Consider the following 15,419-nt stretch of genomic DNA (forward strand, 5'->3'; position numbering starts at 1 on the left):
AAAAGGAATGCTTGTACCATTGTTGGTAGAAATGTTCAAGTGCAACTACTATGGAAATTAGGTACAGATATTCATTAAAACCTAAAAACAGACCTACCTTATGACCCTGCCATACCATTCATGGACATAGACCTGAAAGATTAAAAACAAAATACAAGAGGATATCATGAAATCCTTGTTTATCCAGCTCCATTCATAATAGGTAAGCTGTAGCATCAGTGTAGTTACCTATCAGCCATTAAATGGGTAAATAAAATGTAATATACACACATACACTCACACACAAACACTCACATACACACACTATGGAGTATTATTCAGCCACAAATCAGAATGAAATTATGTCATCTGCAAGAAAATGTATGGAACTGGTTATCATATTGAGATGAAAAAGCCAGGCTCAAGAGGCAATATATGATCTGTTGTTCCCTCATATGCAGAACATAGACTTAAAATGATGATGGTGAGGGAGGGGCTGGGAAGATGGCTCAGTGGTAGAGCGCTTGCCTTGCATGCCTGAGGTCCTGGGTTCGATTCCTCAGCACCACATAAGCAAAAAGAAAAAAGCCGGAAGTGGCACTGTGGCTCGTGGTAGAGCGCTAGCCTTGAGCTGAAGAGCTGAAGGACAGAGCCCAGGCCCAGAGTTCGGGCCTCACGACCCACAAAAAAAAAAAAAAAAAAAAAAAAAAACTAAAAAAACCCAACAACAACAACAACAAAAATGATGATGGTGATAATTAGTAAGGATATAATAATCAAATAATAAATAATGGAGAACTATCTAGAGGTAGAACAGCAGGTGGGAAGAAACATAGGGTACTGGGGGAATTAAGAAGGCAGAGCACTTAATATACAAAGAAATATATTAAGATACAGTAAGAAAACCCACCAAAGGCTACTTGAAAAAAGCAGGGGAGAAAGGTGGGGAGTTAGGGAATATAACAATAGTGTTTTGAACTTGTTCAAAGGACACTATCTCTCTTAGAAACACAACAAAACTCCCTTGTACTATTAATCTATGCTAATTAAGCAAATGGCCCAGAAAGAAATATATGAACAAGACTACAGTAAGAGCAGGAGAATTTGCTATTGTGTTTGAAGTCTGTTCTCAGGTTTATTATAATTGATTATTATTGAGCAACACTTGAAATCAGGTGATTAACTACCCACATGTTCTCAACTTATGCAAATATCTGAGACTAGAAATCTGAGGAAGCTTAGTTCTCTACTTTGCAAATGCATCTATTATTATGATTGTTGTTGATTTCATATTATTATTATCATTCACCTTTCCAATGACTTTTGTACTCTCCTTCAACAAATAAAGTATTGTATAGAAGAGTATCCTAGGATGAAAAACAGTACGTCAAGTGGTGAGACATGCTGTAGTGTATTGTTGAACAGACATAAAAGAAACTTGAAATAGTTGTCGAACAAAAAGAAAGTAGGACAAGAAATCCCTAATTTCAAAATGAATAGGTCAGTTTGTGAAATGATGCCTAAAATACTCTAAATTGAATTTAATTAGGTAATTTTATATGAATTATCTCCTAACTTAAAAAGTACAAGGTTGTGGTCGCACCATGTGAACTGGTACCAGTAAAAAAATTAGAATTTAATAATGTTAGTTTAAAGATCAGCATGAAAACTCATTTGACATTTTTCTTCCTCAGTGTTTGCTAAGACTCTGAAGCTTGCAATCAGTGAACTAAATTCCTTTTGTGACTACTAAATGGGACAATCTTCGTTTACCATGTTACTTGCAGCATTGTTTGCATAACCAAGATAGGGAATTGTCGAAGGCGAATGGATCTAGAAAATGTGGTATATATATACACATTGGAATTCTACACTTCCATCAGAAAGAATGATATTGTACCATTTGTAAGAAAATGGAAAGACTTGGAAAAAATTTTATTAAACCAAGTAAGCCAGACCCAAGGAAACATAGGATACATGTTTTCCCTCATTTGTTGTAACTAGAATGTGTCTATAAATCTACAAGTAAACACACTGGGTGGCAAAAGACAAAAAAAATTCCCTTGGACAATCATAAATTATACAGGGCTCTAGGCATTCAAACAGTGAGCCAAAGAAGGATATGCATAGGAGAAAATCACCAAAGCTCAACAGCTATGTGTATATGATCATATAAAATAAAGTTTATTGAAATGAACTCCAAGAAATGGAAGCATTTTTTTGTTATTTTGCTGTTTGTTTTTGTTTTTTTTCTCCCTTGTCGTTGTTTTTGTCTTCTGTGCCTTTTGTTTTGTATGTAAGTATACTGTTTGGGAGAAGGATGGGGGAAACACAGAAATGGTAGAACAAAGGGTGAACAAATGCAGTAGTGACCCTCACTACACACTCTGTTGAAAATGAACTATATAACTTGGGAAGGAGAGTCAGGAGGGAAAAACTGAAAGAAAGTGTGGGAAAGGGTAATAGTGTTCAAAAAGAAATGTACTCATTACTTATGAAATTGTAACCTTTCTGTACATTACCTATATAATAATAATTAAAAAAAAGAATTTTTGGATTGCAACTAATACATTCCCTGCAAAAACTAGTTTTCCAATAGCTCACATTAGCTTTCTCCAAACAGCATTTACCAGTGCTCAATCTATGGCCTACTTTTAAGCAACTCAAGTTGAACAAACACATGTCATTCATCTAGAATCCTCCATTTTTACTACCAATTTTATGTCTGAACTACAGAGTCCAAAATCTCCATAGAAGCACATTCTTTCTCCATTGATCAATTCTTGAAGGGGAACTGTCAAGAAGTACTTGCTACCTAAGTCTTACCACAATTCTGCACCGAGGGGCCTTTCCATTTATCTGCACAGCACTCTGTTTAATCAACCCACTGATCTTGTAGGGTAATTTTGGCAGTCAAGGAAGAGAACCAAGCTGAAAAGTGACTTAAGCCACATGGAAAAACATGCACCACAGGAAGTCAGAGATAGACATTTCTGGGGTTGGTTCATGCCAGACACTGCCAGGCAAAGGTCTCTGGGTATGTTGGTTGCTGTCTCAAAACCTTCCAACATACTATGTGGTTATAACCACATAGAATGTAAAACATTATGCTTTTTTTCTCAAAGGTTTAGGGCTTTCTTCTTCCAGATATCCAAACATGAAAACTATAGAACAACTACTACCCAAAGGGGAAAAAATATACACAATCCTTAGATTTGGCAACTGTAGCCAAAGTCTGTGGTAGCTCACTGAATAAAATGGCTACAGTTTATAGGGTAGCAGGGTCTCTTGGGTAAAATGTTCCACTTCTTATAGTTTGGTATACAATTAAAAATCTGCTCTAACTATGACCTTGAGTGTCTTTTGGAAAAAGGTATAATTAAATAACCCAAATCTCTAGTAAGATAACAGCTGCAAGACAAGCAACAAAAGTGCTTTCTGAGCAGTGTTTTATTTACATCTTCCTGAACTAGAAACATCTTGGCTCTGATGCATGTCAAACAGAATGTCAGCCAGCCTGTCTTTGCAAGGAGCTGCTGATCTCAAAGGCTGCAGTAATTTCTGTTATTGGTTTTGTAATTCAAGTGAAGTTTCTCTCTTTCACTGTATTTACCAAATACACGGAATCAACCTAGACCTGCTATTTCTATGCAACATTTAAGAACTGTTGGTTTTGTGCATGTGTGTGTGGGGGGGAGAGGTAGAGGGCCATGTTTCCTACTTTTGAATATAAAAGCATATTATTGATTTAATTTTAAGAAACTGCACATCTTTTTAAAAAAACATATTATGTAACTATTAAGTTTATGTAAGTAGCAGGTACAGACCCATATGTTCAGATTTTTTCTCTGCCAATAAACTCCTATTGCATCTATTTATTTTCAAGAGGAAGTTACAGTGTGGTTAAAAAGCCAACTGCATCTCATCTGTACTCTTGAATTTTTTATGAAGCATAATTCTCCTGTTATGTCTAAAAGCCAAATTCCAAATGAAGTTACCACAACCTGTGTCTCCATCATTAGCTACATTTTAATATATGAACATCGTTCATTTAATTGAAATGGTGTACCAATGTGGGAAACAATGACTTCACATGGACTCTAAACATTCCCCCCAAATCTTTTGCTCTTCACAACCTTTTGTAAACTTAAACCTGTGTGCCATGTGTGTAATGGCTCCAAGGAAAGAAGTCATCTGACTGAAGAGTGGCTTTCTGTCATTCCACCGAGCATTATGGTTCTATAAAATACACATTTGGACATTATTGTCAACAAGATGTTTTTACTTCATACCACAGAAAAAGATGATCGAATGGGAAAAATGAGTTAGTGTGTAAACTAGGGTGAAGGATGAGGGTAAACAGGGTAGAGAAGCATGAAATGGTCAGTATACCTCATGTACATCTATAAAAATGGAACAATGATACCTGTGGGGATTTGGTTGGGGAAAGGGGTGAAGGAGAGTGATAGAGAAGGTGAGACTTGATCAAGGTACATTTTATGTACAGGTGAACATTTCAGAGTGAATTCTTCTTGCACAACTATTAAGGCTGGTAAAACATTAATATCTTCAGTTAAATGCTTCAAGAATACATCTGAAGGTGATATAGTTCAATGAACTTGATACTTTTGTTCTGTGATTATTGTATTTCAAGTCATTTTGCACATGGTCTGTATGAATGTTTCTTCATGGTATCACAGTACACTGACAGAATTGCGTGCACTAACTCTCTCTAATATTTGCTATGTTCAAAACAAGGAGAAACACAGGCCTGTCAAAAATGTGCATACAAATTATCTATATGCACACATAAGTGTCAAATTTATATAACCCCTACTGAAGTACTGACCACAAGAATTTGTGACCGAGTATAGAATGTGTCTTACCAGCCTTACACGGTACAATTTGCCTTAGGAGCCTAAGTGACTGGTGCTTTAAGTTAAGTCCCCAAATCCGTAGCAGGTGAATTTCTCAGACATAAACAAGATCCCACCACGAGGATATTTTAAAATGTGAGCCTACAGAGAAAAGAAATAAAAGTTTTAAAGTAGGAAATGGAACCTAAGTATACACAAAGTACTTATCCTTAAAAAATTGATTCCAAATTTATTATACATTCTAATTTTATATATGTTTACTTATATGCATGATTATACTAATATTGCCCGCCTATGGCAATGGTTGAATTGTGAAACATGTAGAGTTAGGAAATCTTGATCCAAGAACCAAGATTTTTGACAAGATGGTGGAAGGTGCAAATCCACTGTGATAGTCAGTAAACATTTACATGCATTATTTGAAATTCTAGAAGAAATTATTGAAGAAAACCAAACACAATACAATGTAACTCCCTCCACTCTGCCAAATAGCATAAGGAATTCTTATTCTTCCTCAGAAGCGGATCTGAGAGAGGGATATGGATGTAGCTTGCCTTTCTCTGGTACTGAGACAAAAGTAAGACTTGAGAGCTGTCCCTGGAGTGTGGTATGGAACAACCAGTGACTGAGGATGTCTGAGAGAACTCCCTAGGGTGCTGAAACCAAGACACAAAGACAGCCCCTCCCCCACAGCCCTCCCGAGGAAGAGACGAGAAGTTGTCAGCATTTATAGAACATAAATGTGGGCCTCGAGAGATTTGGCCCAGCAGAGCCGTAGTGTCTGCTCACAAAGTTGTAGTGCTGTTCATTCACTGGTACTGTCTCCCAGACAATGGAGAACAGCAGTCAAGTCTATTAAATTGGTTTTTCTATTCTTCCCTTTCCTCTTGGACTTGCTCATATCACCTGATAGCAGCAGGGTGGCTCCCATATGCTCTGTGTGCATAGACAGCATGTGATGAGGCTGGGGTAAGTGGAGTTGTGTTCCTGATTTTCCTGCTATTGCTTTGCTTTTTCCATAATCCTTGCCAATATGAAAGAAGTCTGCTCCGTGGCTATGCCTTCAAAGGGTCAGAGACTAAAAGTCTCAGAAGTATGGTTCATTTATATATATATATATATATATATATATATATATATATATATATAAATGAACCATATATATATATACACACACACACACACACACACCAGTATGAACCATACATATACATATACATATACATATACATATACATATACATATACATATATGCATTGGGAAAGGCAGAAAAATATTTGAAATTCTCTTCGGATTTTTTTAACTGACTCATTTATAGACTATCTGTCATTTTAAAGTAAGTTATGCCTTAATATACACAGTTTAAGTACATACAAATTGAGTTTGAGTTTGAAAAATAAATTCATAAGGCATATGATCAAAAAAGATTGAGGTTCCTGTCTAAGAGACTCCAACTGTTTTCTCAGGGTCATAGGACCAGTGACCTTGATCAAAGTCCCAGTTCTTTGAGGGACTGTATAGGTAGATGGCTGCCAGACTATCTAGAGGAAAATCCTATGGCATCCTCATTAAACCACTGGTTCCTAAAGAGTCTGAGCTCTACTCTCAGTATTGGATGTGCTCATCTCTGTCACTTTCTTCGCAGTGCCATATGGAATGAGGCTCTTTGTTCTAACAATCATCTGCGGGTGATTGGGACATATCAGCTCCAACAGTAATAGCAGCTCTAATCTGACTTAACAGGAAACACTTTTTCATTGCTGGGAATAAGTCTTTTTACTATGTTCTTTTTCCATTTCTCAATAGCTACAGGCATCTTATTAGCAGGGACCTGGCTATTTTCTCTTTAATTTTCAAGAAGACTGCTTCATCACTTTTGAAGGACATGTCATCCTGGTTTTGATTTGGTAAGCAAGTCTTGCTACCTACTGTCCAGAGCATCCTGGAAAGCAAAGATGAAGGGTGGAGTGACAGCTCTAACAGCACAACTGCATCTACTCCAAGTCACCGAGGAGTTTACAATTTAATCTACGTTTCATTTAAGATTTGCCAATCCCAGTCTTTCTTCTTATTAATGGTTTTTACCCATAAAAGAAAAATAACTGATTTTGTTAGAGTGCCTTGCTACTTACAAGACTACAAAGTACTGATTGGATCTACAACTAAATCCTATGGAAAATAAATTGTTGTCATCACCACCATTTCACATAAGAGGATAATGAAGCTCAGAGAATTGATGCTTTGTCCAAGGGCATTCAGGTCAGAAACAAATCCACAGAATTTAAGCTATACCTTTCTGACTTTAAAGACACAATAGGCTTTATCATTTATCTGTGTCCAGTTTTGGTCAACCTACTGGGGTGTGCTGAGAACACCTTTTCCAGAATATTTTGATAGAATATTGCCATTTTATACAAGGAGAGAATAACACATATTTGTTGCATTTTTCCACTCATCTTTAAAGATTCCTGTATTTTGTTGACTATTTTTTTGGTCACAAGGGCAGATTGGGACTTTTGAAGAATGAATCTCATGTTTTGGGGGTGAGCACTGATTACTACAGAGCCTATTAGATTGAAAGCATAGCATTATGAATCTGTTTTTTTTCCCCCCAAGGGAGCTACCTTATCTCTAGAATTGCTCCAGTTATTTAAGATGAAAAATTCTATTCAATAAAGAAAGATCTTTCCGATAAGAAGCAGGGCAGAAACCTGTGAGGACTGATGAATAAATTTGCTACATTTCAATTTCTGCATATACACATCACTCCTACTTGATTTGATCACTGTTTCTTTGTTTTCAAAATGGTTCCCGATAAGGTGGATATTCCTGCTTGCTTTAAACTTTCTATAAAAAATAGCTCCTGAGCCCAATTCTAATATCAACTATGCTAACTTTGATAGAGCTTTACTTTTTGATGTCAATCTAGTACTTGTGTATTTCATGTAGTATAAATAGTAATTTACGATTATGCTTAGAACATCAGGTCCAATGTCTCTTAGCCACAGGCACAGGGACCCACAACAGCTCTGCATTCTGGATAAAAACACTGCTGGGAGTGCCTGAAATAAAATCAAGGCTTTGTTTAAAGTTATAGTGTTTTGAAGGTTTTTTTTTTAAAGGCATTGCAGAGGCATAAAACTCAAAAACAGTTTTGTTAGGGTTGCCTGAGACATTTTGTTCCATTTCATTTATAGTTTGCAAAGAAAAAAAATCAATAATGTTATCTTTTTCTCCCTCAATGTCATAAATTGGGTCTCTGATTTTGAAAGCCAGCATACGCGGTGACTCTGATTAGTTCTTTTACTCGGGGGGCTTCAAAGAGAGACGTCAATGAACAAGCTTCAGTGAATGATTTTTACCAATCTAAAGTAAACAAGAGCCTGTCATTGGTTAAGCACATGTTCTGAGCTGGGTGAAACAGAATATTCCTAAGTGGAATGGAAAGGATAATGGAACATAGATGGGTAAGAGAGTTCTACATCTAGTAAGAGAGTTCTACATCTCCAAGAACAGAGACAATCCACAAAAACTTTCTACAGCCATTCTAATCACATAAAGGAAACGCTGTGGACCCGTGTAAGTTGGATGGTCTAAGCATTCTCTTGATATGTAGACTACTACATTTAATTTTTCTGAGAAAAATAGAAGGTGAATTAACTCATCTTTTAATTATGATCTAAAAAATGAAACTTTTGTTTATCAGGCTTTGTTTTTCATTTTCACGGTTGGAATATAATTAAATTCTATAGACAGATGGGCTAAAGCCACACTAATTACCACAACAATCAGTTAACTCAGATGCTATTTAGAATAGAGAAAGCTATATAAACAACAATCTGGAAATTTTATCTTTTATGAGACAGTTGTAAAAATATCATCTATCATGCTTATAATTCCTGAAATATCCAAATGACCATGTTCTTGTGGTATAATGAGCTTTTTTTGTTTATTTGAGATCTTTCAATTTACCTCAGTCCTGCCATGAAATGAAAACAAAGATGATGTATTTCCATATATTACCATACACTACCTATTGAAGCAGAGGTCCACGGCTGGAGGCACAGGGCCCTTCCTGTTTGGGGCAGATGCATGCCATTTCTCCATGCCCTAATGTAACAGAAGGTGAGGTTTGTGGACAACATGAAAACTGATTGCTTTAAGAGACTATTCTATTATATCATTGAGAATATGTAGCACCCTTAACACTTTAAATTAACATATGACATCCAGTAAATATTTACATTCATATTGAGTATCCAAAAAGATTTGTAAGGATACCAGCTAGAGCCTCTTTCTATTTTCCATTAAAATGTTCCCACAGGTTGGAGAATAGCAGAAGCTACGATGGAAGGGCACAGTTAGGAAATCTTCATTTTGCTAAAACAGTGACAGTGTACTGAGAAAAAGCTACCCACATTTCAATTCAGGACCCTACAAAATGTTGCTGTATTTCAATCATTGGAAATAAACATAGCAGACCAATATGAACTAAATTCTCAGCTCAATTATATACATATATTTATATATTTATTTTGCTAGTGTTACTAGGGTGTTTAAACTTCAAAGTCTGATGATAACAAGCCTTTTCATTTTTAATATATCCATTAATTTAATGTATCAATTAAACAACTATATTGAAGTACATACTCATTTATGAATGCTGTGGCACCACTTATTTTATGACTATAAAGAAATAAACATGGGAAATACTTGTTTAACCTAAAAGTACAATTTGAAAAATTCTGAAAATCTCAAGTGATAGCTTAATTGTATAGTAAGTATTGATCACACTTGAAAAGTGACATGAAACCATATTTAAAGGAAAGAATCTCAACAGGGCAACAAAAATATCTATGCCTAACATGTAATTATTGAATATATTTCATAATGATATTTATTTACATGTTTTTCACAAAATAAATTCCAAATTTATTGTTTCATAAAGCAATAGGCAGCATTTTAAATACCAACTGACTCTAAGTGGGATCAGCAATGATCTTATTCTTTTTTATTGTTACATTAAGTTTTTAGAATGAGATAAATTATAAAAGGTATTACTGAAGGTTTACTCCACAAAATAACTTTAGAGTTACTTACTTAGCTAGTGTGAAATCACTGCCAACTCTTCTATTTTCTGGGTATTTAGGCTATACAATGAGAATCGATTTTCTAAGTGATAGCCCTGAGACTTCCAGGAATCTCACTTATCAAAGAAAGATTCAATTATGTTCTCATATTGCACTTACCCAGGAGGGAAAGTCTGGGAATATATTTAAAGAACTCCTCAAGAGAACTTTCCACAACCTTCAGTTATCTAGATTAACCCACCCAGACCATTCCTAACCCCCTTTCATCAATTTCCTGTGCTATAGGGATTAACGGCCTAACACAATGCTTATTTAAGCAATATTTGTAGGTGCTACCAATGATCCCCTGGTCTATTACAGCCTCAGGTAAGTGCTCAATTAAAATTGTGAGTTAAGAGAATTATATTTATGAATTATACTTGTGGCATTTGAAATACTAGCAGTGTTGAGGAAATGAAAGAATCAAACAATACACAAAACAGAAGTACGGAACAGCCCCAGGAGACTGTCTGTCTTTTCAGACTCTAGCTGTTTTTCAACAGAGGTTGAAGGCCTGGGTGGATAGCTTGATCACAGGGTCTGAAGGATTCCTGACAGTTCTGCTATACTATGATTTATAGAGTGATGAGAATAAATTGACCAGATCCTGAGGCGTTTTGATTTCCAGCATGTGCTCATAGTAAAAAAACAAGTAAAGGGCTGGGAAGGTGGCTCAGTGGTAGAGCGCTTGCCTTGCATGCCAGAGGCCCTGGGTTTGATTCCTCAGCACCACATAAGCAAAAAGAAAAAAGCCAGAAGTGGCGCTGTGGCTCAAGTGGTAGAGCGCTAGCCTTGAGCTGAAGAGCTGAGGGACAGCGCCCAGGCCCAGAGTTCAGGCCCCACGACCGGACTCAAAAAAAAACAAAAAAACAAGTAAAATAGTAAAAAGGACATAAACATAAACTACCACAAAAATAGACAAATAATTATAGAAAGATAAAAAGTATCACATGAAGTTTGATTATGTTCAGTATTCAGGCAATAGGAATATGGAAAAGAGACGCTTATTTTTCTTAATAAAAGCCCTCAATTTTTGGTTTGCCAGAGAAAAAGCTTATGCCACAAAAATAATTTCATCTCATAGTGAAACAACAAAACAAAAACCCTAGTATTATCTCCCTAACTTAATGTGGTTTTAGGAACAAACTGTGCAAAACTCCTTGGAAAATTAGAGAGAGAAATACTGGGTTCCCAGCTGTTCTTTAGCAGAGTAGTTTGAGTGTGATGTCTGACATCACAGGAGAAACAATTATTGATCTCTGAGGAAATGATGACTAGGATGCTAAGAACCACAGAAACAACTATATGACTTAATTGTTCAACCAAAGAATGATTTATATCTCTGTAACTAGTGAAAATAGCTTGAAATAATTATTGCTTGTCTATAGGAAAATTCTGGGCCACATCCCCCATTTTAAATAAAACCTTCAGTATTACAAACTGGCCTTTCCAAGCTTTAACCATCTTGAGCTTTTGTTTCTAAAACACCACCACACTCAGACATGGCAAACTCCACGTTACATTCTAAGTCCAGTTCTTTCTGGAAGCTTTTTACTGCCCCACAACCCTTCCCACCTTCTAATTTCTCCCATGCTGTGCAGCCTGCTAGTGTGGTGCAGTTAAAAAATCTCCCCAATGTGTGTATTTGTGTGTGCATGTGCGTGTGCACATACTTTTAACAGATCATAGCACTTTTAACAGCACAGACTGCATTTAACCTTAGTCATGTCTGAATCCCTAGAACCCAGCACATGCTTCACATGTACTTGGAATTCAGATAACATTTCTAACAAAAATAATGGGGATATGGCAACCAGGTGATAATTAAAGCAGTAAGTGAGACATAATTTTTCATTTGAGAAAGACACATGAGAAGCAGGAGTCAGAATAACTGTAGACAGATGCCGTATCCTATCCTCTTCTAGGCAAATGTGCAGCCCTTCCAAAACACTAAACCTAATCCACAATGAAAGCCCCTCTAATTATGGAGGAGGTTCTGGCAGAGAACATTGTTGATCTCTTGGTTCATGACTATCTTTTTGGTTCACATCTGGGAGGAGTCAGTGAGCCAGGGGCTGTGGGCTCTGTCCAGAGCAATCACTTTATGAAATATAGGAAAAATAATGGGAACTTAAGGATTTCCCTTTAAGTTAGTTAAATGAAAATTAAAGCCAAAACAAGTACCTGCCCGAAATCTCTTCCATTTCTCTTCCTTTCTCATTTCCCCCTTTCCTTTCTTCCCCCAACCCTCGTCTTCCTGTTTCTTAAATTCTTACTCACCATACATAAACTCCTTAGATTCCTAAGTGACATTTTATAAATGGATTCAAATAGCTTTCTTCTTCTTTCTACACCACAACTAAAATCCACATGCAAGTGTTTCCTATTGCATTGAACATTTCATCTTTCTGGCCTTGTCTAGAAAGGTTGTCTTTGAATACACAACTCCATTTGCCTGAATGAGTCTCACCACTGCTCATCCAGAAAAATTCATCCTCCATTGCACAACTGTTCTCCTCTTTGGAGAAGTATCTTATCAAACAGGGTCTGTACATGTACTTAGCTTCAGCATTGTGCTTGTTCTATATACACGTTTATCCTTTCACAGAATGTGAGATCCCCAAGGGCTGGCATCAAGTTCAACAAATCTTTCCTAATAAGAACCTAGCATAGCACTTGTCATGGTGGATATAAGCTCTTCTTGTTTCATGAATAAGTAAAAGTACACAGCATACAGCCCCAAAATGAACAAAATGAATTTTGACATGTTGTTGAGGAGGACTTGAATGATATTTTTCAGATCTGGTGTCAAGTGGGTCTTGAATGGCTTGCCTTGGAATCTAACAGTCTGTTTTCATGGGAACAACCTTCTAAGTTCCAACAGCACACATAAAAAAGAGCCTATGACCTCCAAGTTCCATGTGCCCTGTGGCTGGCACTGAGGCTGGGAGAAAGCCTCGGGACTGGTGAGCAGCTAAGGCCCTCTGAGATCAACCCTGCAGGACATAACCCCGTGGGGAAGGAACAGCCAGGCTATCAGGAGCAACCAGCCCAGTCAGCCAGTGAACCACACCCATGCTCCCGGCCCACCTGGCTTTCCTGGGCCCGTGTCATGCTGATCACGGTGTACTGCGTACGGAGGGACCTCTCTGAGCGAACTTTCTCCCTCCATGTCGCCCCTGACTTTGAGCTCTGCAACTTCCGAGTCCTCTGTGAGATCGAGTCTGGAGTCCCTGCTGAAGAGAGCCAGATCATCTACCTGGAGAGACTCCTGGTGGATGACCACTGCTCCCTGGGCTCCTATGGCCTCAAAGATGGAGACGTTGTCGTATTACTTCAGAAGGATAATATGGGACACCGGCCTCTGGGAAGGGCTCCAAATCACCACCATCACCATCATCATCATCATCACATGGAGTTCGGTGGGCTTGCCACACCCGGGCCCTCCACGGCCCGGCAGCGGGCGCCATCCGCCCAGCTGTCCCACGGCTTGGCGTCTGGGGAGAAGGTAGGTTCCGCTTCAGGTCTAAACAGCCCTGCCTTGATTCGCAGCATGCTGCTCTCCAATCCCCATGACCTGTCCCTGCTGAAGGAGCGCAACCCCGTCCTGGCAGATGCTCTGCTCAGCGGCAACCTGGACACCTTTGCTCGGGTCTTGAGGGAGCAGCAGAGGGAGATAGCCTTGAGGGAGCAAGAGAGGCTTCGGCTCTACACGGCTGATCCCTTTGATCGGGAAGCTCAGGCCAAAATAGAAGAAGAGATTCGGCAGCAGAATATCGAAGAAAACATGACCATCGCCATGGAGGAGGCCCCCGAGAGCTTTGGACAGGTGGCGATGCTCTACATCCACTGCAAAGTGAACGGGCTCCCTCTGAAGGCATTTGTGGACTCGGGCGCTCAGATGACCATCATGAGCCAGGCGTGTGCTGAGAGATGCAACATCATAAGGCTGATGGACCGACGCTGGGCTGGAGTTGCCAAGGGGGTGGGCATACAGAGGATTATGGGCCGCATTCATCTAGCTCAGATTCAAATAGAAGGCGATTTCTTACAATGTTCTTTCTCTATACTTGAAGAGCAGCCCATGGACATCCTCTTAGGGCTAGATATGCTCAGGAGACATCAGTGTTCCATAGATTTGAAGAAAAATGTGCTGGTGATTGGCACCACTGGCACACAGACTTCCTTCCTTCCCGAGGCAGAGGTTCCAGTGTGTGGTATGTTAAGTAGTAATGAGGACGAAGAGTCTTCGCACAAGGAAGTAGCAGAAAAGATTAAACATTCAGTCATGGATTCAGGACGGAAAAAGCACTGAAGCAGGATTACAGATATGTCACCATCAGGTCCCAGGAAATTATTAGACACGAACTCACTGGCAGTGTAATCATTAAACACATCTGTAACAGCTGAGTTCTCAGATGGGTCAGTGTGTAAATCAGATGGCTCTTGTGGGTCCCTTATCCACTCCCATTCAGAAATCACTGACCCTCAATGGGAAGGCTCTGGAAACCGGTGGGCTTCCAGATACCCCTTAAGGAGGAAAGCCAGACTCCTGTAAGATTATAGGGAGGCCCGTCCAAGTAATCGCCATTTTGCAACAAAATGATGAAAGCCACTGCTGCAGACTTTATAAGGCATCTATAGAAAACAGTTTTACAAAAGCACTAACCTATTTGTTAGTTGAGTAAGGATCTTGCTGTGTGACCCAGGACATCCTCAAACTCATTTTCCTGTCTCTGTCTCCTGAGTGCTAAGATTACGAACATGTGCACCATGCCCGGGTAATAGGTTTTATTTTATATGCCTATTTTCACAGATTGTATTTTCTTTGGGATAAGTATGAAAAATGGCGGAGCAATTATAGTCTCAAACTGATTAATGCTTACAAATATCTATTTGGGGCAGCATGAGGGTTCATTTCCTCATATTTTAGTTCTTTCTTTCTCCTATAATCATGCTCACTACAACCCCTCCCTAACGGTCATTTTTGACATAGTTGAGAGTAGTTTTCTCCTCCATTGTTATTCTGTTTCCTGAACTCAGAGAAAATACAGTTATAAAACAAGCAGCGAATTAGACTTTCTTAAATTATGGCAACCTTTGGTAGCTTAGTGATTTTATGAGAGTGGGAGGTGGGGCAGCAGCAATCCCAGACACACACCTATTTTGACATTTCAGTTAATGCTTAATACAAAAGTGTTCATTGGCAAAATCAATTTGAAAACTTCATAATAGGAATAGCTATAAGGCCTCATTCAGAAATGTGATCCATTCTGGGAACCGAAATGATGAGTTATAGCCCCCAGTTAAAATACCTAATAAAAATGGTCAAGTGCCTGAGACCATCAGAAACAGGGGAAAAAATCTTTCAGGACAGTAACTCATCAAGACTTTACTAAACAACCAGATTCAAAGTTAAGAAAAAGATGCTCT

At 38.3% G+C, this 15,419-nt stretch overlaps 2 protein-coding genes across 4 annotated transcripts in view; one reads left to right on the forward strand and one right to left on the reverse strand.

Moving 5' to 3' along the window:
- The window catches only part of LOC138821387 (platelet-derived growth factor D), a 172,937-nt gene that overhangs the window by 82,235 nt on the left and 75,283 nt on the right, over positions 1-15,419 (reverse strand). The gene's annotated exons all lie outside the window — the stretch shown is intronic.
- Positions 8,355-14,386, forward strand: LOC138821293 (protein DDI1 homolog 1-like). The gene is made up of 2 exons (XM_070013420.1): positions 8,355-8,436; positions 12,787-14,386. Exon 2 carries the CDS (start codon positions 13,099-13,101, stop codon positions 14,299-14,301), a length of 1,203 nt encoding a protein of 400 aa, XP_069869521.1. The 5' UTR covers positions 8,355-8,436; positions 12,787-13,098; the 3' UTR covers positions 14,302-14,386.

This window comes from Dipodomys merriami, unplaced genomic scaffold (genome assembly GCF_024711535.1).
Source record: "Dipodomys merriami isolate MVZ:Mamm:240054 unplaced genomic scaffold, mDipMer1.0.p SCAF_91, whole genome shotgun sequence".
Taxonomy (NCBI): Eukaryota; Metazoa; Chordata; class Mammalia; order Rodentia; family Heteromyidae; genus Dipodomys; species Dipodomys merriami.